Raw genomic sequence first — 27,408 nt, 5'->3', positions numbered from 1 at the left:
CATGGTCATGAGTGAATGGTGTAGCATTTGCCAATTTTCCCAATGGAAGCTGCTATAAAAAATACCACAGGCTAGATGGCTTATAAACAAGAGAAATTTATTTCTCACAGTTCTGGAGGCTGGCAGTCTGAGGTCAGGGCACTGGCATGGTTGGGTGAGGGCTCTCTTCTAGATAGAAGACTTCTTGCTGCATCTTCACATGACAGAAGGAGCTCTTATATACGGGCACTAATCCCATTTATGAGGGCCCCACCCTTATGACCTAATTCCTTTCCAAAGGCCCTACCCACCAAATACTATCATACTGGGCATTAGGATTTCAACATCTGAGTTGGGGGCAGGGGTAAAGTGAGGGATACATTCAAACTATAGCAGGAGCTAAATAAATGTTAGTAGCTTCTTTCTTACTTACTTTTTATATATGACAACTGAGAAACAATGACATGACTTAACCTGAGGCCAAAGATCAGGCCCTCAAGGAGCCAAAACCAGGCCTGAGGTCTGTGGCCTCACACCTGGAAGGCTCCATTTCTTGTCTGGGTTTCACCAGTTCTGCAGAGTTTGGCTCAGAGTGGTAGTAGATTGTTCCAAAAAGTCATGGAGAGCAAAAGGCTATGGGTGAGAGGAGCCACTTCACAGATGCTTTGTGTCATTAGCAGGATTAAAATTAATGACCATACAGGGAAATGATGCTACCAAAAAGATGAGCTTGACTTTCCGTGTAGACACCCAATAAATGTTCGCAGGATTGAATGTAATGGAGTGGCCCTGAAGATCAGAGAATTTTTCAGAGTGAAAAGGAAAACAAATAATTCTGTCAAGATAGAGGTGAACCCGAATATGTAGTCACCCTACCTGTGAACCATGGCATGAAATTCTGTGTCTCATGGAGGGGATCTAGCATCCATTCCTGTGACAAACATTTCTTAGGTTCCAACTTAAGATATATAGGAGGCCTCTTGGTGACTGACATTGTATTATTTTATTTAATGTTCATACCAACTTAGTGAGATGGATTTAATCATTAAATTAATTATTAAAGCTCCACTTTAGTATTAAGCAACTGAGACTCAGTGAGGTTAAGTAATTTGCCATGGTTGCACAGTGAATAAGGGGTAGACCTGGGATTTGAACCCAGGTCTGTCTAGCTCTAGATTCATGCTCTTATAGCTATTCCACAGATACCTATGGGTCTTGCTAGATTGTGTCATAGAATCATAGATTTTTAAAGGTTATCTGTCTGTATTTTTCTGATGAGGAAACAGGCTCAGAGAGGTCTAGGTATAGTATGGTAAAACTTCTACTGCCCTGGCCTAACTGCTCTATTCCCACATTCAGGGAAGGAGAGGAAGGAATAGACCATTTATTCCAAAATCTTTTTCTGAAGTGGATATGAGGTTTATAGGGCTGTATTAGGGAATCGAGGGAAATCAATGGAAGTAGAGGATTTGGTTACTGCCCATCTGATGCTTCAAGTCTACTTGGGGGAAATCGTCCCACGGCAGCAAGAGGGCGGGAAAGTAGGAAGGGAGGGCCCCAAAGCCCTGGAATAGGCATTTCCTTCCCAGCTTGTACTCTCCTGCTCTGCCATTATCCATCCTGGGCCTGCTTGTTCTGTGGTTCTCCCCGTCTTCCAATAATGTCTCCTTTATGCCCAGCTGTGCTGTATTTTTTCCTGCTCTGCCTAGATCAGAAAACCATGCTGGATCAGAGGTAAAGTCTTGGTCTTTGTTTCCCATGCCCAGCACAGCGCCTGGCACAAAGCAGAGTGCAAGAAGCCTGTGCAGGCTGCAGGGCAGTTGTTCACCTCAAACATGAGAAATCCAGGACGCCCAGCCCACTCAGAGGTCCACCCATAGTCACATGGGCAGACATCACTGTCCACACCATTACATCTCACTCCAAAGCCTGGAGAATTCAGCACTTGTTATGTGGGAGGGTCAGAAGGAAAGGGGCCTCCAAGGAGGCATGGAGGGGCACATCCCCCTTCTTTTGTAACATTGCACCTCAGAGGGAGACGGAGTGGAAACAGGATGGGCTGTCTGAGGTCCAGGAAATTAACTGTAGTTATTCAGTGGGTTCAAGAAATCAAAGGTTCCTCAAGACAGAAAGCAATACCAAAGAAGGATTGTGAGCCATCTGCCACTCACAGGTCCCCACTTTAGTCACACTCCCCCCAAGGACTTTTTCACAGAACCAGGGAAGAAGGTGATTTTTAAGTTCCTCCAAGGCCTGGACAGTTACCTGTCTTCGGCCTGGCTCTGCCTCACCAGGAGCCAGCTGTGGAGGCCCTGGACTTCTCACACCTACTCTCTCCTGCTGTGCTATCTCATCGGGGCTTTAAAAATAGCCTCTTGTGGGTTTTCAGAGGACAGGTTCCCTTTCTGCCAAAAATGTGTGGAATGGTGGTTTCGCGGCCACAATGAGTCTTTGTTTCAGAGTTGAAAGTGCACGTTGCTCCCTCTGCGCCCGGCCGCGGTGGCTTGCCTAATGTCACTGACCCCGTTTTAATTAAGTCCTCCTTTTGGTTGGACTTGGTGCCAAGAAGCCTAAATGAATGTTGTCTGTTTGAGAGAGGGGTGTTTTTTTGCAGGTCTATTTTAGGAAACGTCTAAGGGTCACTCCTCTGCAGGCCGAGATAAGGGTTAAGAGTCTTTTTCTCAAGAAATAACATTCTCCTAAGTGAACATTATCTCTGTTTGTCTTTCTCCCCCATGTAACTGAAGTCTAAAATTCAAGAGGATTTTTCTGGCTCCTGATGGAAACCGGAGATAGCAATGTAATTTATGGGCCTTTGTTAGGTGGAGGGAACGTCACCTGCGCTTGCCCTTATGAAATTCCAACAGGCAGAGATTTCAGAAATGGACAGAGAAGGAATTGTGATCGCCACTGCCCATAGCTACTGCACAACCATCGGATAGCTGGTATATTAGCTTCCTAGGGCTGCTGAAACAAAATATCCCAAAGCGGGTGTAATCTGTAGCAGAGAATCCCTCCTTCCCTCTTCTAGCATCCGTTTGCCGGCAGTCCTTGGCTCTCCTTGGCTTGTAGATGCATCGCTCCAGCCTCTGCCTCCATCGTCAGAGCATCTTCTCCCTGGGTGTTTCCATCTTCCCCTCTTCTTATAAGGACACCAGTCATATTGGATTAGGGCCCTTCCCAATGACCTCATCTTGACTCCATTACGTCTGCAAAGACCCTATTTCCAAATAGTCACAGGCACGTGGCTTTAGGCTTTTAATATACCTTTTTGGGGGGACACAATTCAACTCATCACAATTGGCTTGGAATTTTTCTCTCACCCAGAAAATATATGGATACGCTATCACTGCCTAGCATAAGTCACCAGTATGAGCTACCACTTAGGGAGCACTTACCTCATGCCAAGCACTACTCCATGTATCTGATACATATTATTTCATTCCATCCTCCCAGACGCACCTTGATATGCCCAGTTTATAACAGAAAAGGAAGGCCCAGGTCTGTCTGATTTCAGCACCCATGTTCTGACCCACTCGGCATACCCAACACATATAGGGAGTGCCTATTGTGTGCTTGGCCTTATGCTAGACCCTGGGGTTACTGCAGTGAATAAGACAGCTGTCCTGCCCTCAGAGATCAAGTCTAGTGGGAGGAGATATGCATTAAAGACACAGTTTCCTAAGTGCCAATTATTAGCTCGCAATACCGTAGCTCCGTTTCCACTCAGAGGTTCCTTTCCTCTGCTGCCATTGCCCAATATCTGTTGTAGGAGTAATGACTGCTGAGACAAAAAGTAATGAGAATACCCTCAAAGGAGGGTCCTCCCTTCTACTTTCCTTTTTCAAATATGTTTTTATTGATTTTTTTTTTGAGAGAGAGAGAGAGAAACATTGATGAGAAGCATCAATCGTCTGCCTCCCACATGCCCCCTACTGGGGAATAAGCCTGCATGTGCCCTGCCTGGGAATCGAACTGGCAACCTCTTGGTACATGGGACGATGCTCAACCACTGAGCAACACGGGCCAGGGTCCTCCCCTCTGTTTTAACCAGAGCTTCAACATTTTGTTTTATATGTATGGCATCTCAGGAAGATTTTGTTGAACAGAGTGATGAGGTTACGCTGAGAAACAAACAACCCTAAAATCTCAATGCTTAGAACAAAGGTTATTCTGTGCTTCCGCATCCTTCCCCTTAGGGGGTCAGCCGGGGGGGTGGGGGGCAGTTCTCTGTGTCTTCCTCACTCTGGATCCCGGCTAAAGAAGTCGCCTTATCTGGAACTGTACAGGTTACTATGGCAAGGGAGAAAGAAAAGATGGTGAATCACATGGTGACCCTTAAATGCTTCCACCCGAAGTGTCACATCAACCTGTTCCAGGAGGAACAGCCCATAAAAAACATGACTTTCTGGCCAAGGGAGTTAAGTACATGAAAGAATAGGGTAGGTGCTCAGTGTGGTTGCTGTGAAGCATGAATCTGTGCCTTCTCTCTCCTGCACTCACCCCAGAGCTCCGTGCAGGAGGAGCCGCCCCACAGCCTGACCACTCCTCTGCTGTGGTCCATGGGCCCCAATAACTGTGCATCAGCTCAGAAAGACCTGTGTTCTGTTTCTCGAAACTCAAGTAGGAAAGTCCAAACTTGAGAAAGCCATAAATCAGGTGAGAGATTTATGTTCCAAAAAAAAAATTTCTCTGTAGGTTCTCTTTGAACAGCAACCTCCCAGGTATACATACAATATAACTTTAGGTTTGGACATTTTATTTACTCATAACTTTCCAGGAATATGCTGTGTGTTGTGGAAAGCAGGGCGTGTATTCATTTAAGCTCTGGATTCCACGGAGTGGCAGCTTACCATGTTCATTATATATACTCTTCTTCTTCCATCAAGTTCTAAAATTGTTTCCCTGAAGTAAACAGGAAAAACTCAGGGGAAGTCATCAGTAGCTAAAATTATTTTTGCCTTTTTCCTGTTCCACTTAATAGCTATTAAGAGCGAGAGATTTATCCCACGAGTGCCCCTATCCCAGATGCCCATCTTCACAGCACCAGGAGCAGTGACAGTGAGGGGCACTCTGTTCTAATCACTCGGAGGAGCCATTAGCCCTGACGGATGCTCAGGTTACTTTAGCTCCCTGCAGGATGCTCAGCGCTCTGGGGTCCCCGGGGGGCAGCCTGGAATTCACTCCAAAGCTGGAAGTGTTTCTCCGCCTCCGTGGAGCCAAGCCCAGGACTTCCTGGAGCTTCCCACCTTCCTGCCTCCCTGGGCCCCAGAGAGGATAGCATCATACCAGCTGTCTGAAGCTTTGCCTCACAGGGCATCATTCATGCTGGGGGGTTGGCACCTTCTCAAGGAGAGAAGATTGAAACAGACCCAGCTGTGGACTACAGAGAGCTCCTTGACACTTAAAATACTCCCCCATGCATCCAGAAAGGGCCGCCAGGAAACCAGACGAAGGGGCAGCCTCTCAGAGAGCCTCACTGTAACACCTCCTCTCCGACGTACAGCTTTGGGCCAGGTCACGTGAATGTTAAGATTCCCACGTCTACTGAGCTTTACAGGGTACAGAGTTTTCATGACTCTGCCCTGATTGATCCTCAGAGTTGCTCCATAGCGGAGAAGGAGCCATTGTTCCCATTCCACTGACGAGAAACCAAGGCATAGAGAGGTGAAGTGTCTTGCCCCAAATCACATACCTAAAGAGGCCACGTTTCTGGGATCCAAGAGACCTGTGTTTGAATCTCACCTCTACCTTCACATCTCCACCACTTAATCTCATCCATAGAATGATAGTGATGCCCACCTGACAGTGAGGGAATGTACACAAAGGGGCCCCAAAACAGACACTCAAAGCTGCCTATTGGGTAGGTGGGTGGATTGGTGGATCTGTGGATGGATTGGTGGATCTGTGGATGGATAGGTGGATCTGTGGATGGATTGGTGGATCTGTGGATGGATTGGTGGATCTGTGGGTGGATTGGTGGATCTGTGGGTGGATTGGTGGATCTGTGGATGGATAGGTGATTGAATGGGTGAGTGGGTAAATGACTAAATGAATAAAAAAGTAATTTAGGTAATGAATGAATATTGCCCTTTTGTGACTTACTTTCCCTCTCAGGTTGCCCTTGGTCTTACCGCATTGAATATTAGCTCTTTCAGGAAACATGGAAAAGTTTTTAATCCCAACTCTGCATCACCAAAGTTGCCGCTGAGCACTCAGTGACACACATAATGGAAGATTTTCTACCAAACTTTATGACTGCCTTCCTGTTTCACAGAAAGCACATGTCACTGTCAACAATGGCTCCTGACAAACATGCACATAGACCTGCTATGATTCTAGTTAAAATAAGAATTAATAATTAGCTACTAACATTTACTGAGCACTTATCATGAGCCAGGTACCTCACTGGGCATTTTGCCAGCATTCTGCCTGGTGGTAAGATTCCAGAACCTGCACCCTTAACCACACCACCAACTCAGCAACACTGAAAGCTGCCAATCACCGAGTGCCAATAGACACCATAATCAACTCCTTACATATGCATTGTCTTAGTTAATTCTTATAACAAAGGTGCCATGTTCTTCATTTTACAAATGAGGACCCGAAACTTTCGGAAGGGGAATAACTGGTGCATAGCCACACAGCTAGGGAGAAGTAGGGGCAGGCTTTGAGCCCAGGTCTGTGGTTGCAAAGCACAGACATTTCATCCCACGTCTGTGCTTCCTCCCATCTGCCTTTCCTCTAAAGCTTCACGTGAGTCCCTTATAGCCTCGTCGCTTTCAGTGCTTTGTATTGTTGGAAATCACTGGACAATCCCATTCCAGCCTCAGGAATTCCCACGGGTCTGAGGTCTCAGGGTGAGACTGAACAGGAGGTAGGAGCACCTCCCTGAGCACCTAGAGTTCTTCCTGAAGCCACTAAGAAGGGGTGCAGAAAATGTCAGCAAGTCTCACTGGACCAGAACCTCATGGAAGCAGAGATAAGAGCCAGCCCCCAATACAGTATCCCCTGAGTGAAAAGTGGCTAACCCTGAAAGCAGGTTGCCTGGGGCATTTAAGAGGTTGTCTTTCCTGATAATATCTTCTTTCTGAGCTGGTCCAGATGCAGTTCTGCCAGGAAATGGGCAGCTGGACAAGAGAATCCTGCTGGAACCTGTAATCCATGTGTTTATCATCATAATCCCTCACTCTGCACATTTTACTTCCTCCCCAACACGCATCAAAAATGCATCTGTTAGGTACATTTCACTCTCTCTAGCTTGTTTGTGGGGCACTAGATCCCCAGAGAGAACAGGCAGTGTGGGTCAGTGGAGAGCGCACTGGACTCAGGACCTTGGGTCAGGCAGATTCTGCTGCTTATGAGCTGTGTGACCTCGGACAGATCACTTCACCTCTCTGGACTTCAATGTCCTCATTTATGAAATGAGGTCTTTGGACTAGATATCTCAACATCCCCACCCAGGGCAATCCTTTTGGGATCATTTGTAGCTGCAATTTAGACAATAGATGGAAAAGCACTTTGAGAAGTGATTAAAATTTTAAATACATTTCAAAAGATGTTATTTTTGCAGCATAATCTCTGCAAAGCATAAAATTATATATGCAAAAAAGAGGACAAGGGTCTTTTGAAATTTAGTAGCTCAAATTAAATATAAAAAAATATTTATCTTAAGCATCCCTCCTCCCTCTCCTTATCTTTGACAAAGAGGGCCTATTTTAATGTACCAGATAATTTCTGTAATCACATTTTTCGTGTGTTTAGAATTAACCTCAGCGGAACTTTGCTTCTAAATAGTGCCTGGATCTTACCCTTTAACCTGTGAGCTTTTTGCTAAGTGGCACTAAGCCTCTGTCTGGTAAGGGGAATGTTGAGGACCGGAGCTGTTTAGGTGAGGGGCATTCCCAGAACAGGGCAGTGTTACCGGTAAGGGCTTCAGGAGGCTGGGAATGTGTCATTGGGATTAATTAGTGTGGGTAAATGACTTCCCCAAGGTCACTCGGGTCATCAGTGAGCCTGGGACTGGGCACCTCTTCCTCCAGTTCAAAAGAGTTGGCTTCCTTGTTAGCATTGTTGTTCCATGTGACTAGCTCAGGACGACCTGGGGGAATTGCTTGTGGGTATTAGTGCTGCAGCTGTGGGAAATAGACACTAGAGAAGTAGGCCCCCATTAAGAGCTCCGCAGGCTGTGCCTCAGAGCAGCGCCTGGTGTGGAGGTAGAGAAGGTGCTTCTTTAAAAGCTTATTAGGCTCCATTGGCCAACTACCCTTCTGCTGCCACCAAGGCAAGTACCCTTATCTAAACTTCAGGAAGCTCACATGCCTGCTTTTCTCATCCAAGGCAGTCCTTGAAGTTCATGATTACTGACACAGTGTGATTTTCCCAATTCAAACTGCCTGGCGATGATCCTTAGAAACAAGTTCCAAGAAACCAATGCAATGCTTAGCTTTTGTCTTGGTTGATACAACTGAATGCCCCACAGTCGTTCCCAAATGGCATGGCAAATGCCTGGAGCTTGCTCGCAAACAGTATGAGTAAGTTAATTCAGACACCCACATTGCCCCCATCAGTGTGAGGGAGAGAGGCCCACAACCCCCAAGGCTAAAGCTCTGAGGTTTTCCTCCTCCCTGACCTGTCCCACCTGCCTTCATTTCCCCATTCTAAGCCATGGCCGCAGCCCAGCCCAGCACCACCCAGCCCAACACCATGATCCCTTGGGCATGATACTGCAGAGCACACGTTAAAGTGCCTTCCCTCCAACTTTATCCAACGCTTTCCGCCCTCATCCCTCAACCCTCACCCTCAGCCATTAGTATCATAGTTCACTTATTCACTTCTCCACTCACTCGAAAATTAGGTATTGAGCATCTATTATTGACTAATCCTGAGTATTCAGTGGTGAACAACAGCAGCATGCAGACCTTGCCCCATGAAGTTTACAGTATAATAAGGGGTGGGGGTCTAGATATTGACCTAAGGGCCAGACAAATAAATGTAGTCAGTTTGCGTGTGCAGGGGTGGGGTACTTTAAGAATATGTAACAGGGAGCTTTAGCTCAAGTCATCAGAAGAATGAGTATGAATTAACCAAAGAGTGAGGAAAGGCAGGGTGTGCCAGGCAGAGGGAACAGTATGTGGAGTGGCCCTGGGGTAAGAAAACCATGGCACATGGAAGAATGGGAAGCAGGCCAGGACGGCTGATATTGAGAATGAAGTAAGGATGAAGTGAAGAAGTTGACAAAGGCCAGACCACACAGCGCCATGTTCAGGACTTGGGCAAGAGATCTAGGACCAGGAAGGTGTTCTGGATGAAGGAAGTGTATGAATGAGGAGCTACTTAGGAAGTAGAATTGAAGGACTGAGCAATGGGTTGTATAAAAGACAAGAAGGGTTTGGAATTGTTACACTAGATATATGCAGGTAATATTCACTGAGAACGGAAATAGGCTCAGGTTGTCTTGGGTCTTTGTTTTGTCTTGTCTTTGAGTCATTATGGTAGAAGATTAGATCATAAATTTGGTTTCAGATGGGTTACGTTTGAAGTGCCTGCAAGAAGGCAAACTACTTGCCATCCTCTGCACCACTCCCCCTCCCCACCTCTAATCCCAGGACAGAAGACTCAGGCCCACATGCATGATCTAAACATTAAAAGTTCTAAGTCAAGCTAATAAACTGTTAAGTGAAATATGTCCCAGCCTCCTGCCTTTACAAATATACCTTCATGATGGTCTGGAAGACCAAGTTTAAGTTTAGAATTCTCAGACGCTAGTGATGCAGAGAAAACGGGCTCACAGCTGGCAGCCCATGCCTCTTCCCATCCCCAGCGCCATCTCCCACTGCAAGGGACCTCGTGCACATGTGTCTGGACACCCCAACACACGTGTCCAAGGTCACAGCCCCAGGCCTAAGGGTCCACCCACTGAAGTCTGTACTCAGAAGGAGGGACCCAGAGAAGAGCCCCACACAGTCACTGAAAGCAGCACTGGGGCCATTTGGGCAGAGAATTCTGGGGTGCTGTATGCCTGAGAGAGGATGGGGGTACAGGCTCTGGTGAGCACAGCTCCGGTGGGCACATCCCTCAGCCCAATGGACTCCTTGCCCTGCAGAGGGGAGAAACTGGAAAAGGAATAGAGCAGAGCCCCCTAAACTGTTGGAGCTTTGGGCAGGGCGCCCTCTTGCCCAGTCCTATGGGCAAAATTAAGTGATAATGATCCACAGTACTTGCAGTCTTTGCTATGTTCCCAGTCTGACTGCCTGGCTTCTCTATGTGTCCGTGTTTTGTTTCTCCTAGTGGGCTGTTTATCACCATTCATGACAAGGGCCACCTTGCAACAATGCTGAACTCTTGGCCAGAAGACAATATTAAGGTATGATTCTGCTTTCTTTGCTGTTGCTCTATTGTTGGGTGAATCCTTTCAGCCTGGACCAGAGTCCTTCCCGGCTACAAAACGAGCCATTGCAACACTGAAGGCAAGACACTGCACTCCTTTCCCTGGCCCAGACCACAGACCTGGCACAGCTCAGCATAAATGCACACAGAGCAGAGGCTTGCATTGACCAGGCACCCATGTGAAATGGCCCTTTATTATTGTTTTAGTGTATTATTAATATGTTATAATTATTAATATTAGTAGTAGCAATAGTCGGAAGATGTGCTCAGCATGTATGGAATACCTAGTGAACACACAGTGCCAATTAGAAAATCAGACATAGACCCTCTTTTCAAGTAGCTGACTTTTCATGAGGAAAATAAAACAGAGATGCAAAAACACTAACAAGGTGGATTTGATTAGAAACAAACAAGACACACAGAAAGAGCTGGTGGTGTTGAAAGAGGCAGAGATTACTTTTAGCTTGAGGGGAATCTGGGAAGACTTCATGGGAGAGGTGACATTAGAGCTGGGTCTTGAATTGAGGAATAGCATTTGCACAGTTAGTCATTGGAGAGAGTAGGATGTAGGGTGAGGATATTTTGCAACAAAAGGAAAAACCTTATGTTAAACAAAACTTCGCACCTGGTTGCAGACAGCAGTGGGCCGGGGAGAGGATATATATATGCAGAGTAACAACATAACCTGCCACTTCTTCCTGGAATATCAATTTTACTTAAAAAATGTATATAATAAACAGGATATAATATAGAATGCAAAATTTGTGTTAATTTAAAAATATGAAACTTGCAGCTTTGTAGCCTCCTATTGAGGGGCTCTGGCATCTAAGATCATTGTCACTTTTACAAAAAAAATGGGTAAAGCAAAAATGCAAAACATCTGCTGACTGCTTGGTGAGGGCATTTCTGGCACAGGAGCTGGAGTGGGGCTGGAGCTGACTGAACAAGCCCAGTGTGAGCACCTCTCAGGGCTAATGCTGGCACCATCCTGCCTCCATTGGGAAGCTGGGACACTCCAGTGCTCCCTCGCCAGCACCTCCCTCCCTCCGTCCCTGCCAGTTCCCTGAGCCACCCCACCTCTCTCCACCAGGCCCCACATACTAGTACAGCTTCCCTCTCCCTACCTCTCTTTGTGTCCCACCCTCTTTGGCCCTCTTGGGGGACTGGTGGCATGAATACCAGAGCAAGTAGAGCAGGACCTTAAACTTCAGTCCCACCCCCATGAAGAGCTCATTTCATCCCCTCCGTCTGGCTGTGATCTCAACCTATGCCCCTCCTTCCTGCTTATCTGCTTAGATTCCAGTTACACGCAGGTCTTGGCCCTGCAGGTTTTGGTCCCAGTCCCAGAAGAAGCAAGTTTCCAGGGTGTGCCCAAGGTGAATCTATAGTAAAGTCTTGAGGACATTGAGGGAAGGCAGCTCACTCGATGGAAAGGTAACTCCAGCCTGCCCTACAGAGACATGCTGCTGAGGTCCTGCAAATAATCTTTCCGCCTTCCTGGACAGTCCACCATGTTGGGCATAGCGGGCACTCAGTAGGTGCTTGCTGAGTTGAATGAACTCAGTTGAATGAACACAGTGCCAGGCACTGTGCCAGGAGAGGCACAGTCTCTACTAACACACACAGTGCCTTTGTGCCAGTTACAAGGAATTAGAAAGAATGACAAAAAGACATCTCCCCTCAACCAGTAAGAAAAAGGCGCTCCTTCCTCCAGGTTGGAACAGGGGCTCAGGTTCCAATTGTTCCTCCTGTCAGGGGACAAGTTCCAGAACTGCACCCAGGGCCCTGCGGTGAGGATGAAGAATGAGAAAAACACAGACTCTGGCCCCAAGTTCATTCACTCCAGTTAAGAAGTCAAGACATAAACTCAAAGCAGAACCTCCGCCGCTAAATATTTGTTGGCTTCAACAGACATGTTTTGAGAACCTTGTAAGTTCTGAGCGCTAACTACTAGAGGCATGGAGACAGCAACTGTTGTGATTTTTAGACAAAGAGAAACTGGGGCTCTGGAGTCACTTTGGAAGAGGTGGGACTCGAACAGGCCTCAAATAAAGAGAGACACCCAGAGCCTCTAAGGAAAGTGTAAGTTACATAAGCACATCTGGGCCAGTGCAATTTATTCAGTTGCAGTCAACAACCATTTAGTAAATTTCTATTCCGTAAGAGTTCCCAGGGGGTTCGGGGATGAAGATGTACAGGCCCAGCCTCAAGGAGCCAACCTAGGTAGAGAGAACTGGAAACAATTACAGTGAACTGTGTCTATGCTACCTAAGAGAGGAGCCTGGGGACGAGGAAGGTGGCGTGGCTGACTGACCACTGGCCTTGTGGTACCCGAGTAGATGAGTGAATGCCAGGGGCCCCCTCCTCCCCTCCATCCTCTATTCCCATCTCACTTTGGAAGAATTTCCAGGTCAGTCCCAGTAACTAGGTTGAAGACTCAGCTCTGCCCTTGCAATCAGACCTGAGTTCTCATCTACCTTCCATCTACCTGCTGTGGTGAGAGAACCTCTCCGGTCTTTGTTTTATGTGTTGGGAGGATTAACTACAATAAAGTCTATACGAGACTGAAGGGCATGTGAGTGGATGGTGTCATCGCTGGAGGAGGAGGAGGTGGCTTTGGCCCACACAGCAGTGCAGGGAAGAGACCAGAGGCTTAAGCACAGCCATGGAGGGGCCCCTTACCTGGGAATCACAGGCCACAGACAGGCAGCCGTCCAAATTTGGCCCCAGACAAGTTTGACTTGGCCCTCAGTGGTTTTTTTAAAATTTTGACCGTGTAGGCCACATTCTAAAACCAGGAGACTTCATTTCAAAAACAAAACACTTGTATTTTTTGCTTCTCTGAATAAGCCAGGAACTCTGAATATTGGGCCTACAGTTTGGCATGTAAACGAGTTAATTAAGGCTGATTGGGCTGCTCCTAGCTTATCCCAATCCCTGCCCTGCCCTATCCACCAGCCGATTACTGGTGGATCCTTCCTCCTCACCTCGGGCTGCTCTTTCAAAGGTTCAGACTGTTCTGAGCTGCCGTCTTTCTTGTTAATTAGTGTGTTTTCTCCAGTTGCCTCAAAAAGAGGAAATGAAGGTTTCTCTTACTTAGTAGGGAATCTCTACTCGTCATCCCTTTCATGGTACTTTGGATCTGACGCCAATTCCGCCTTCGTTATTTCATTTCATTCCCACAGTCACTGTGGAGTAAGGAGTGCTTCTGGAAACCCCTGATGGGGTCCTAAAGCATGGCAGGGTCCTAAAGCCTGCTCAGATGACAAGCTGAGGTTCAGTGGTTAGCCTGCAGTCCCAGAGCCCTGCTGCTCAACAGAGGTTTTCAAGGCACAGGTATCCCTGGACCCTGGTGTTACTGGCTACTTGTCTGGAGGAAGGGGTGATTCAGAGGAGCTTCTGAACTGGCTCGGAAGATAAAAGATGATTTTCAGTGGTTTCCCAGCCAGAAAGCAGAGCTGCAGGCTGAGATGTAAGAGACGTAGGCTGCGAGGGAAGTGAGGCCACAGCCCAAGGCAGGGGACAGGAAGTTCTTTAGGCCTCTCTTGTTCAAGGAGGAGGAGGAGGAGGCATGCTTGACCGCCCAGAGCTGCCCAGCATAAATCACAAAGGAGGGTGAGAACTGCTCTTCTGACTCTTTCCCATAGCAGCCATTGCCCGAGCTGGAGGAAGGCTGAGCTGAGAAGAGCCCTCCTCCCCAACAGCTTTCCCAAGGCCCCACATCTCTCACTCCTCCTGGTCCCAGCAGTTTCCGGAAGGAGGTGCTGGATAGTGGAGCCAAGGGAGCATCCTTTCCACTGGGCACCAGCCTCTGAGACATTTAAACTTGGACTAGATACGAGTACCAAGTGCCTGCCTATCCTGTATGGGCCGACCACGTGCTAAACCCCACTCTACTCACTATCAGAAGTTGCATTTTCTGGGAAACAGTTTGAGATGGAAATTAGCATATTGCAGTGGTTCTCAACCTTCCTAATGCCGCGACCTTTTAATACAGTTCCTCATGTTGTGGTGACCCCCAACCATAAAATTATTTTCATTGCTACTTCATAACTGTAATTTTGCTACTGTTATGAATCATAATGTAAATATCTGATATGCAGGATGTATTTTCATTGTTACAAATTGAACATAATTAAAGCATAGTGATTAATCACAAAAACACTATGTAATTATATATGTGTTTTCCGATGGTCTTAGGCAACCCCGTGAAAGGGTCATTCGACCCCCAAAGGGGTAGCGACCCACGGGTTGAGAACTGCTGGCATATTGGGAGCATATTAGGGAGTACTTACAGGATCGACACCTCTAGAAAGGCAGGAGGCAGGGTAGAGCAGAAAGAGAAGGTGCGCTGAGTGAGGTGTTGAAGAAGACTCAGCTAAGCCCACGAGGAGGCTCTGAAGCTTGATGGCCTTTCAAAGTCATCCTGAGTTGGGGCCTTTATCTCTTGCATTCATCAGTCATTAGTTGCTGCTCTTGGAAGGAGGTATGACTTTGGTCAAGGTGGCTCTCTTCAGGAAAATCCCAATGTCGGCTAAGGGTACAGTAGGGAGAATAACCCATTTATTTCTGAAAGGGGCTGTCTATAACACATCACCATACCCACCCCATATGGCATTCTGCTCAAGGCTGTACATAGATTAACTCACTGACTTCTTCTAATAACACTCTCAGAGGTAAGAATTATTATCATCCTCATTTTATACCAGGTGTACCGGTTAATAATGAGTATTTTTTTTCAATAGATGGACTTACACATATGTTGACATATATGCAACTTGATATGTATGCTATTTTGTTGTATTGACAACAAGCTTCAAAACTTCATATGTGAAATTTTCTGAAGGTGTTAACATCATAGATATTTTTACACTTAAAAATGTCGAATCTCGTGACAAAAAAAGGAGCATTTGCAGGAAGTTTTAATTCATTACTTTATTTTGAAGAAAAGTGCTGCTGAAAGTTATCATATACTGCGGGAAACTTATGGTGAACATGTTCCTTCTCAAGATACTTGTGAAGGCTGATTTAAGCGCTTTAAAAGTGATGATTTTGATGTGAAAGACAAAGAAAGTCCAGGTCAACTGAAAAAGTTTGAAGATCAACAATTACAAGCATTATTGGATGAAGATGTGTGTCAAGCTCAAAAAAAACTTGCAGAAAGATTAAACGTTGCTCAGCAAACAATTTCTGATTGTTTACAAGCAATGGGAAAGATTGTAAAGGAAGGAAAATGGGTGCCACATCAACTGAACAAAAGACTAATGGAAAACCAAAAAGTCATCAGTAAAATGTTGCTTCAATGGCATGAAAGTCTTTTTTGCATTGACTTGTGACTGGCGATGAAAAGTGAATTTATTTTGAGGATCTTAAACGCACAAAATCATGGGTTGATCCAGGTCAACCATCAACATCGACTGCAAGGCCAAATCGCTTGGGAAAGAAGACAATGCTCTGCGTTTGGTGGGATCAGGAAGATGTGGTGTATTATGAGCTTCTAAAACCAGGTGAAACTGTTAATACTGATCACTGTCAACAGCAAATAATCAATTTGAACCACACTTTGATCGTAAAACGACCAGAATGGGCCAAAAGACATGGCAAAGTAATTTTGCTTCATGATAACACACCATCACACACTTCAAAACCAGTTAAAGACACATTGAAAGATCTTGCGTGGGAAGTGTTAACCCACCTGCCGTATTCTCCAGACCTTGCTCCTTCAGATGACCACTTGTTCCAATCGATGGCACACGCACTTTCTGAGCAGCACTTCAAAACATATGAAGAAGTGGAAAATTAGGGTCTCTGAATGGTTTGCCTCAAAACATGAAAATTTCTATTGGGACAGTATCCACAAATTACCTGAAAGATGGGGGAAATGTGTAGCTAGTGATGGACATTACTTTGAGTAGAGCACTTTTGATGTTTCTCTTGAAATTGTTGTGTTTTCTTTGATTACAAAATCCACATCATTAACTGGTATAACTGGTAGACAAGGAAGCTAGGAGGTTAGATTTTTTGCTTGTGAGGAATGGAACCAAGATTTGAAACTATGCCATGGAGAGAAAAGAAGAGAAGGAGAAAAGGGAGAATGAGAAGGAAAGGGACACACAGCCAGTGCTGTGGGCAGCCCGTGACCATAAATGTCCGAGGAAACCAGAGCCAGTGAAAGGAGTCTTGATCCCCAGGTTAGTCTGGGGTTAGCCCCTTTGAGTGGAGGTCCAAGCTGGGTGGACAGAGGAAGAATGTGGCACACCATGCCCCTAGTCATCTGAAATACAGAGAAATTGTGAGTTGTCAAAGCCATCCAAACAAGGAAACTGTGATCCTGTACTTTACTGATGGTCACTGCTGGGCTCTAAAACCCCACGATGCTACTTGGGTTTGCCCTCAGCCTTTTGACCTCCATAGCACTAGTGGCCCTTGTGATGTCATGAAAAATAGGATGCAGCCTCTGCTCTCTGAACTTTTCATCTACACCAGGTCTGAGTTCAGTCCCACAGAGAAGACCTTTTGCTGTCTCTGGTAGATCTATCACATTGTCCACCGTTTATTGAATGCATATCACTTTGCAGGGACCAAGTCAAGTGCTGCAGAATCAAAGATGACAAGGCCTGGTACTTGCTCAAAGAGCTTAGAGCTGCTAAGAAAGACTAGGAAGCAACACAAGATAGCAGCAGGTGTGTGTGGGGGGCGGGGGGCGGGAAGTAAAATGCTATGGGAATTCAGAAGAGGGAGTGACAACTTCCAGAAGGAAAGCTTCATGGAGGGAGGTGTCTTGAAACATAAAGGATGGTAGGATTTGGATCCAGGAGATACAGGGATTGAGAAGTAAAATGGCATGTACTCAAGAAAGTACAAACCTCATAAAAGGTAAGAAATATTTTAGTTTGGATAAAGCATGGAGTGGATAAAGGGAAAATTCAAAAAGCAGATTGGATGTAGACCATGGAAAGCCTTAAATGCAAGTCTAAGACGTTTGAGTTGTATTTTATAGGCATCCGGAGCCACTGGAGCTTTGGGGGCAAGAAAGTGACAAACCTGGCTGTGCTTTGGAAAGATGGAATGAAAGGGAATGGGGCGACTCTAAGAATATTGACACCAGTCTGGAGATCACAAGTGAGGTGAGGGATGGATGGACTGACCCAAGGCAGGAGCAGTGTAGCTGAAGATCATGGACCAGATGAGAAAAGTATAGAGCAGGTCAAAGCAGCAGAAGTTGGTGACCAGTTAGCGGTGGTTAACTAATGACAGAGAGGAGTCAGAGCAGACTGAGCCGTTTTGAGCCTGGGAGATAGGGGGTAACAGATGGGGTGAGGACAGCAGAATTAAAAGGTTTTAGAGACATAAAAGGGAAAGCGAATTCCTTTGATTAAGGATTTGGGGAGTGTGGGAGACTATTGGACATCCCAGTGTCAGTGTCCAGCAGACTGTTTGCTTAGAGATGACAAGTAGAAGCCACTGGAATGGGTGCAGAGTCACAGTAAGAATGCTGTTGAGCTTCACATGGCCAGACTTAAGCAAAGCTGCATTTGCCAAGCTCTCCCTCTCATTTCTCTTTCATTTACTCGTTTCACAGATATTGCATGTTTTTTCTGTAGTAATACTAGAGAGAAATGAAACAATTTAGAATTCTAGTATATGATCTTTGCCCCAATAATCAGTATTATAATTCTAAGCTCAGCACCATTTACTGCTCACTTGCTTTATACAAGGCACCGGGTTAAAATAAGATATATTATTTCATTTCATCTTTACCACAACCTGATGAGTTGGGTATTGCTATTACTCCCATTTATGCAAAATTGAAACTCATAAAAGTTACCTGTTGACCCAAGATTACATGTGGCAACTCATCAAAGGGCCTAAATTCAAATAATAGTTATCAGACTCCAACATTCCTGGCCATTCATCTTTAGGCTATGTGGTGAGATAAAATCTGCATTTTTAAAATTATTAAATAAGAACCCAAATGCTATCACCATTAAATGTTTAAATAGTACATGTGGGGCTTGGCAAGCAGTAGGTACTTAATAAATATTTGTGGAAGGCAGGCAGGCAGGAAGAGTGAAGAGGCCAAGGATGGGGTAGATATAACAAGTGCTGGGAGAAAGCACATTCAGTTGCAATGGGCAGGATTTGCACGGCTGGGAAAGGAGAAGGGCCTTCTAGGACAGGGGGATTTAGGGACTGAGAGGTCAGAGATTACTGGTGAATTCATAGTGTGTCTAGCAGTGAGTGAGAAGGCCAGTTTGGCTGGAGTAGACAATTGTGTACGGATGAGTAGCAGGAGATACATTTCAGAAGGTATATTGGATTTAAGTCATTAAAGTGTTAAGCATTTTGAACACTATTTTATGGACAGTTAGAAGTCACTAGAGGTCTTTGAGCTTTGGAATGGCATAAGGAAAATGGGCTTCTGAGACAGTGAATTTGGCATTAGTTGGCAGGAGAGATTGGCAGAAAGACGACTCTGGTTGTGAAGCTGTTGTAATAACCTAACCGTTGGTATGGTAGGAGTGCGAGAGATGACAGATCAAGGTGAGCCACTCCCTCTGAGGAGCAGGGATGCAGTCAAGTGTCCTGGGACCTTCCATACTGGGAGCGCATCATGGCATCTCTGGTACCATCTTGAAAGGCCCCAGAGTTCTAGAGTTAACACCATGGAGTAGTAGTTGATTTAACTCCATGTCACTCACTGGCCCTCAGCAGAGAGAAATTCTAAGGGAATGGGAACCAGAGTAAGGAAGCTTTGATTAGAAGAGATGGTAGAGAATTAACCAGAGTTTGGGTACCCCAGGCCAGCATGAGAGCACAGGTTCCACCAGAGGGAGTTGCCAGGGGGAGGTCAGAGGGAGACTGTGGAGAGGATGGCCCTGAGGCACGGCAGAGCTTTGCCAAGAGCACAGGTGCTTAACCCAGTTGAATGGGATGGTGGAAGGAGCCCTGAGCCAGGAACCCAAAGCCTGATTAAAATCACAGCCTGCCACCTATATAAGCAAGGTGCCCTTGGTAAGTCATCTAATCTTTCTGAGATAACTAATGTGGAAACACCAAGTCCAGTGCCTTGTATAGAATATGAAGGTCTATGAGCTTCCGTTTGCTCACCTGTGAAATGAAGATAACAATCTCAGACCTGCCTACCAATGAGGACCATGGGAGGGTCAGGTGAGTTTTGGGTTGTGAGCACTTTTCATAGAGGCAGCAGAGCAATCTAAGGGGGATGGTCATCTTTGTGGGTCTGTTGCACTCTCCAGAGACCCCTTTTCAGAAGTGGAAGAGTGTTTTTAAGAATCTCTACAGCAGTTTCTACAAAAAAGGTAGCACAGCCCTTGTCTGTGCTCACCCCTGGAGACATAGAGAAAATAAGTGAGGAGATGCCATGGACCCTTTGGATATGGATCATAAGTTCTTATAGGACAATGATGGGTCTTCATCTTTTTATCCCCAGTGCTTAGCATTGTACTTTCATTGTACCCGGTGCATGAAAATTCATGCACTGGAGGGAGCATCCCTCAGCCCAGCCTAATCACAGTCTGGGGGCCCTCAGGGGCGGGAGGCTACTGGGCCATCAGGGGAAGGCAACGCCCCCATCACACCTCTGCTGCTGCCACTGCTGGCAGCGCAAGCCTCAGCCAGCCTGGTTACCTGAGCCTCAGGCGGCCCTGGGAGGCTGGGCAGCCACCATCTGAGGCTTGCCCGTGCCTTGGGCGTTGGCTGGGCAGCCGACTTCCAAGGCTTGCTTGCACCTTGGGCCAGCCTTGGGCAGCTGGGGGACTGAGGGAGGGTCCGGCCACACCGTGCACCTGCTGCGCCCCCCCCCCCGCCCCAGCTGGGCTGAAAAGACTGTGAGACTCTGGTGGTAGGCACAAGGAGTGGCTGGACCTGCCCTCAGGCAGGTATGGCCACACCACAGGCCTGCCATCCCCAGTGGGGCTGAAAGGACTTGGGGACTCTGGTGGGGCTGAGGGGACTGGGTGCCACCATCTTGTGGCTATGGGCGCCGCCATCTTTGTGATGGTCAATTTGCATATTCTGTCTTTATTAGATAGGGTGGTGCCTATGAGTAGCATGCTTGGGGCCAGCCAGGATACCCATAGCTCAGAGCTGGTCCTATGTCTGGCCCCAAACAAGTTCCAATGAAAGGATGGGTAGCCCCTAAACTTAACTCATTTAGAGAAGGAGGGAACCAGTGACAGTGAGGAGGTTGTGATGACTTATAAACAACTTCATTGTCACTTGGAAGGGCTCTCCTTGGCCTGACATTCAAGGCCCTGCACTGTTTGATTCTTGCCTGACTTTCCATTCTTTCTTTTCATGCCCTGCACCCCTACACACACAGCCTACATCCCCCCACCTCTACCCTGGATCTTAATTTCCTTTTATATCAAATGCCTTTCTCCCAACCACACCCTTGATGGACAATCTCCACCTGTTCAGTGTCTGGTACATGTGTCCCCTCATCTCTGCTGCCTTTGTCCTGTTCTGCTGTGCTCACACTTTCCTCCCAGAGTCATAATTATAAATGTACCTGTTCCATCTCTCTTTGGGCCCCTTGGTTCTTCAGGGCTGGGCTTATGCATACTTGTTTTCACAGATGAGCAACTAAAGCTCCTTCCCCCAGGATCTGGCACAGTGTCTTATGCAAAGTAGGTGCTTCATAAATATGTATTAAAGGGACGAATAAATAAATATCCATCATCATAATGTAATGATTTCCATCCTCTGCTTCATCAGCATCTGTTCATTCACAGTAGGTGGGCCTTGAACTAGCACTATGTCTACGACCTGGTATCCCTTCAGTGATTATTTGCCTAAACACAAAGGCAAATCCCAGTACAACTTGAGAACCATCCTGGTTTGCTGTGAAATAGTGACCCCAGCAGATGTCACGGGAGCTCTGTCCTTTGCACACTGGATTTATCACACTCCAGAGCAGGGTCAAGAGAAGGGTCTCTAAACCCTAGGGCCGTGGTCGGCAAACTGCAGCTCACAAGCCACATGCTGCTCTTTGGCCCCTTGAGTGTGGCTCTTCCTAAGCCTTAGGAGTATCCTAATTAAGTTAATAACAATGTACCTACCTATATAGTTTAAGTTTACAAAATTTGGCTCTCAAAAGAAGTTTCAATCGTTGTACTGTTGATATTTGGCTCTGTTGACTGAAGAGTTTGGCAACCACTGCCCTAGGGTTGTAGCAGCAGCATGAACACTTGTTTTTCATTATCTCCTTTGCTCATGTCCTTCCCTCCCTGCCCCTCAAATCTCAAGCTGAGCCTGTCTGCCTGGTTTCTTTGAGGGAGAGAGTGACTAGATGTGTTTTCCCTCCAGCTGTTTCTGCAGCCCCCACCCCAACCTCTGAATGCAAGACAGGTGTCTTTCTGTCATCTTCTCAGTGGGGTTCCTCACCAGCTTGCCACCTGCAGCTGAAGGGAGCTTTGGCCTCATCCCAGACAAGCTGTTTCATCCCCAGCAGAGGCAGCGGGCATCAGCTGTCAGCCTGACATGCCAGAGCTGTCAAGACCAGCCCTTGGTCACAGGAGGCGCTGCCGGTGATTGATGGTGTCCTGCTTTGTTTCTCAGGCCGTGGTGGTGACTGATGGGGAGCGCATCCTGGGCTTAGGAGACCTGGGCTGCTACGGCATGGGCATCCCTGTGGGCAAGCTGGCCCTGTACACGGCGTGCGGAGGGGTCAACCCACAGCAGTGCCTCCCTGTCCTGCTGGACGTCGGCACCAACAACGAGGTAACATGCTACGTGGGCAGGAGATCAGGGGCCAGAAGGTGGCAGCTGGGATGGGGTGGGGAGCACCTTCGTGGGGCAGTTGTATCTACAAAGCATCAGGCCATTTCTTTGCTGGGTCCCCTTTGCCAGGGCTCTGTCTCTACACAGCTGTGGAGTGGAAACCATCCTCCTCCCTGCTGCCCGCCCCACCCTCCCAGCCCTTCTTCCCTCAGCCACTGCTGGGTCTTCCTGCTCCTCTGCCTCCTGAGACCTTCCATGATGACCCCTGTTCGGGCTTCCCCTGCTTCCTTTCTCCATGAGCCCAGGCAGCCTCCACACCCTCAGGCTTCCCTCTGGTCCATTACTGAAGAGGCCACTGAGGGAAGTGGCTGCAGGCTGAGTGTTCTCAGCATTTTAGAGGCGAGCTTCCTCAGTGAAAGGGTTAAAACTCAACACTCCAGGGCCAAGGCCTGGACCAGATAACTAAGGGTCCTGTAAACCCAGGGGGAGAAACTGACCCAGGGTGTGGGTGAGATCCACCTACTGGGCCCCAGGTGGTTTAGGATTTAAGCAGCTGGGAATACCACCACCCCGGGAGTACCACCACCCAGGGATATGGGCTTTGTGCATGCCTGTGATCTCAGCTCTGTGTCTCTGTCAGTGAACATGGAGAAATATCCAAGAGTTCCTTCCTAAGGACATTTATCTCTGAGTTTAAAATGAGGGCATGTTCGTATTTTTTAAATTGAGAAAACCCAAAGAAGTATTAAAATAAAATATCAGTCACGCAGCCAACACCAATCAATCATTGCTTACAGTTTGGTAATTTCCTTCTAACCTTTTCTCCTCAAGACATTTGTAAAAGCAAATTTGGGATTTTGTTGCACAGACAGGTCTATGCGACCGCTTTTTAAAATGTAATGTCATTCATCAGCTTTCTCCGAGGTCATTAGCCATTCTTCCACAAGGTCATTGGCAGAGCTGCCAGCTGGCCCATCATTTGCATAGGAAACCCTCCACGGTGGGATGCTTAGGTGGTTTCTGATCTTCTTGCTGATGTAATTGTGCTCCGATACCCATTTTTGCAGCTCAGTCTGTTTCCATCTCTGAGTTTCTCCTAAAGACAAATTCCTGGAAATGGAAATATTGAAGCAAAGGGAATGGTCACTTTTTAGATTCTTGACTCATATTGTCAAATAGGTTTTATTTGTATGCATTCTGCGATGACCTCTCTCAAGAAAACTTGCCTTGACTTTGCATGGCCTCCTCCTCCCTGGACACTACACGTCCCTGCTTCTGAACAGAATGAGCGCTGTAGCTCATAAGGAATGATGCTTATTCAGGCTTCATCCACAGACACCATCCATGAGTGGACAGGGGCAGACATTGCTTCAGAGCTGGGAAATCATGGGAGCAGGAGGCAGGACAAGGCGAGGGGGAGAAGTACTGAACTGGGAGGCAGGGATGCTGGGCTCAGTACCCCTGGCAGCTGGGTGAGTTCCTGTTCAAATCTAGACTTGATTCCCCTTCTGGTACAAGAAGGAACAGGACCAGGAGGTTTCTGTGTATTCTTCCACCCCTAAAGCTCTTCTCCATATGTCTCCCCACCAGCCTAGGAGACAGGAGGCGGATGGTGGCGCGAGATTTAGAGTTGCTCGTCAACAACAGCCTTCAAGGTTGGCTCTGCACTGTGGTTCCCTCCCCGGAGCCAGATGCCTGGGTTTTACTGAAATTGTCCTTCAGCCACAAGGAACATGTGTGAAACCATGCATGCATGTAACACACTTTGTTTCAGTGACTATTCGCATCTGACACCTCCTGCTGTGCTTCAGCTGGGTTTAATATAGACCTTCACTCTCTGTCTCCTAAAAGCTAGCTCTTGGCAAAAAAAAAAAAAAAAAAAAAAAAAAAAAAAAAAAAAAAAAAAGGACCATTGCATCCCCCAGAAGCGTATTGGTGGCCTCTAGCAGATGCATTAAGATCCTTTGTCATTACCCGGCTGGTTTGGCTCAATGCTTGAGCGTCGACCCATGAACCAAAAGGTCACTGGTTCGATTCCAGGTCAAAGCACAGGCCCGGGTTGCAGGCTCTATCCCCAGGAGGGAGCATGCAGAAGGCAGCCGATGGTTCTCTCTCATTGATGTTTCTATTCCTCTATCCCTCTCCCTTTCTCTCTCTCTCAAATCCGTAAAAACATATTTTTAAAAAAATCTTTTGGCATTGAAGGTCCAGCTCCCAGCAATGATGTGCTGAAGTTTAGAGCGGGCCCCAACCTGTAACAAACTCAGCAGAAAAGATAGCAGGACCCCACGAGTAACCGTGGCCGTGCCGTGTGCACAGACCACCCGCTTAAGCCTGACAATAACCCATTATTGCCCTCTTTTTACACAGTAGGGGAAACTGAGGCGCAGAGAAGCTCGGCTAAAAGCAGCCAGGCTGGGACCCTCGTCCCCACCACACCACCTGCCTGGGTTTCTGTTGCTTTGTAACTAAAGGTCATTTTTTTATTTTTAGAGTTTTTATTACTAAAGTTGCTTTAAAATCTTTATTTAAAAAAGAAAAAGAAAAGGGAAATGGCATGTCTCCCACAACGCTCCATCTCATCTTTGTCTATGCATATACAGTGGGGCCTTGACTTACAAGTTTAATTCGTTCCGAGACCGAGCTCGTTAAGGAGCTCGTTAACTCAAATTACTCTGTCAACTCAATGCAAAAAATCGGCCGAGAGACAGCTGGTATCTCAAAAAACTCGTTAGTCGGGACACTCGTAAGTCAAGGCCCCACTGTACTGTACACAGATGTAGTTATTACCTGATTGTAATCATAATGTGCCCATGATTTTGTCCTAGATTTTTCAATGAAGATTATTCTGTGAATACCTTCTCTTTTCTGAGCAAGTTAAATTTATTTATTGACTTTGACATTTATTTATCTATTAAATGTATTTATTGAGTGTTTAGTCCGTGTCAGGCAGTCTGCTGGGCATGAGGGAGACGGATGAGAGCCAGGCGTGGGTGGAATACCTCCTTGTCAGTGTTTCAACATTGACACCTAATTGATCATTTTCATAGCTAATGTGCCACATCTGCTCAAAGTGTCTGCTTCTCCCCCTGCGGCTTCAGGCCTCTGAATCACCTCTTCCTGGTTGTGGAAGGGAGAGAGCTGCTCCAGGCCTGCTCCCTCCTGTCGGAAGGAACCAGAGTGTTCCCCAGCTGAGAGGAGGAGCACAGCCTGACCCCCACCCTTGCAACATCTAGTGAGAAAGAGCTATTCCCACCCAGGCCACGGGGACCAACACCAGCACCTGCTGTGCGCCAGGCATAGTTCTAGGGATTATGTATCTTCATCTCTTTTAATTTTTACAACAGCTATAGGAGATATGGTTCTCCCTGTTTTACAGATGAGAAAACTGAGACAAACCTGTTAACTACTCGCCCCAGGTCCCACAGCTCCTAGTGTCAGAGCTGGGATTTGAACCTGGGTCTCTGGCTGCAGAGCAGCCTTGTCTGCCATGGCATGCTGCTCAGAGAAGCCAGGTTACAGGCTAGGAAGAGAAGACTGGGAGGGTAGGTATTTCACATAGTAGGGGGTCCATAGACCCTCAGGATCAAGTCAGGATGACTCATGCTATTCCCATGGTCTCCCACCCCCACCCCCAAAAATGGTGAACCCCCATCAAACCTTCTTCGATAAACTCAGGACACAAAAATCCAGAATCACCAAGTGACCACCATTGGGAAGATGGTGATTTATCTCTTTTCAAATGGATGTATTGTGTGATCTCTCACACTACAGTTCTTATTTAGGAAATGAATCAATTTGCAAGATTTTCCCGCCCAGAAGTCTTGGGGCACGTCCCTCCCGCAGAGCAAGCCGGAGCAATATGTCAGTGCGGGGAGGGTGCTGCGTGACGGTGTGTAGGTCGGAACAACTGGACCATCTGTGTGTGTGTGTCTGTAAAACCTCCTGGGGCCACAGGAGCTCTCGAGTCAGAGAAAACACCCCCGGGCTTCCTGTTGAAGGAAAACATCTGGGTCCGCAGCCCTGAAACTCTGAGTCACTTTTACCTGACACATCCAGAAGGTTTGGAAAAACAAATATGTGAGGCAGTGAGAAGGGACGTGTGACTACCGTCCAACCGGGTGGGGGGAGGGAACCCCAGTCAGGCGGTGCACCTGCTCTCAGCTCTCCAGCATGGCTGCGTGCAGACTGGGGTGTGCATTTTGCTTCAACCACACACAGCAGGGCCACAGACTGTCCGTGTTAGAAGAGACCTGACATACTTCTAATTCAGCCCCATCATTTCATGCGGGAAAAGAGGTCCCAGAGCAGAAATGGCTTCCACTGTATTTGAGTCCAAGCCCCCAGTGTTCATCCCACTCTGAGCTAAGGGTTCTATGGGGCAATCTGGGGGGAGGGGGGGGCAGTGACTTTAAAATGGCCCCTGAGCCCTAGAGGACTTCTCTTGGCAGAAGTCTTGAGTTTTGATGGATCCACCTCCCAACGAGATGCTGTGTGAATCTCTGTGGAACTGACTTGGGAGGAGGGGAGGGTGGGAAGGGGGAGCAGGCCTGTCGGCTTGTGGGGAAACACACATGGAAACAGATTATCAACAGAGCCTGGTAAACGGTGCCTTAGGTGTTACTGAATAGCTGGGATCGCCAAACCCCCACCTCTGGAGATGCTCCTTTTGCAGCTAATAAATCATCAGCAATCACCGTGCGGTGCCAGTGGAGGCGCTCACTGTCTGCACACCTGTGGCCAATGAGGGGCCCCTCCCTGGATCTGTACAGCTCACCCTTGGGCTTAATGAGCTTCCAGAGGAATGTGCGGTGGGCATGACTGCCTCCCCAGGTAGGGGGGGAGGGGAGACAATGAACTGTGTCCACAGTGGGAACCCAATGCCACGGCCTCCCCAGGCCCCCAGATGCCCTCTGAGTAACACTGTGTGCCTGTCGCTATGCAAGATGAAGATTTTCCCAGACCAGAGGTTCATCTCTTTTCCAGCTTCAATCTAGTGCATGGCAGTGAGGAGGGGGAAGCCATTCTATTTTCCTTGCATTTCAGCTGCAAGAAAACCCTTAGGAGTCAGAACTAGGCAGACAGCCACAGAGGGCACCTTCAACTCCCATGGCAGAGGAGGAAATTCTGGCTCGCCTGCTTAGGAGAAAGGCCTTAACCTAAAGTTACAGATTTATTTCATTCTGAACCTTAGTAACTACCTAATAAGGGGAAGCAGCCAGGCTTGAGTTAGTTAGTCCCTCCTGGGAAGACCCCTGATCTGGAAGCTGTCCTTTCCACCCTGCTGATCCCACC

At 47.2% G+C, this 27,408-nt stretch overlaps 1 protein-coding gene across 4 annotated transcripts in view; it reads left to right on the top strand.

Annotated features, from left to right (window-relative positions):
* Nucleotides 1–27,408, top strand: part of ME3 (malic enzyme 3) — a 178,949-nt gene that overhangs the window by 102,690 nt on the left and 48,851 nt on the right. For all 4 annotated transcript variants that reach the window (XM_081098450.1, XM_081098449.1, XM_081098452.1 and 1 more), the window contains 2 exons: nt 10,270–10,345; nt 21,952–22,113. In XM_081098450.1, the coding sequence (XP_080954576.1) occupies nt 10,270–10,345; nt 21,952–22,113 (238 nt within the window). The remainder of the gene's footprint in view (nt 1–10,269; nt 10,346–21,951; nt 22,114–27,408) is intronic.

The sequence above is a fragment of the Myotis nattereri genome (genome assembly GCF_964212035.1).
Source record: "Myotis nattereri genome assembly, chromosome: 9".
NCBI classification, from domain to species: domain Eukaryota; kingdom Metazoa; phylum Chordata; class Mammalia; order Chiroptera; family Vespertilionidae; genus Myotis; species Myotis nattereri.
The sequence above is the reverse complement of the archived record's forward strand: the minus strand, read 5'-3'. Positions and strand labels throughout refer to the sequence as shown.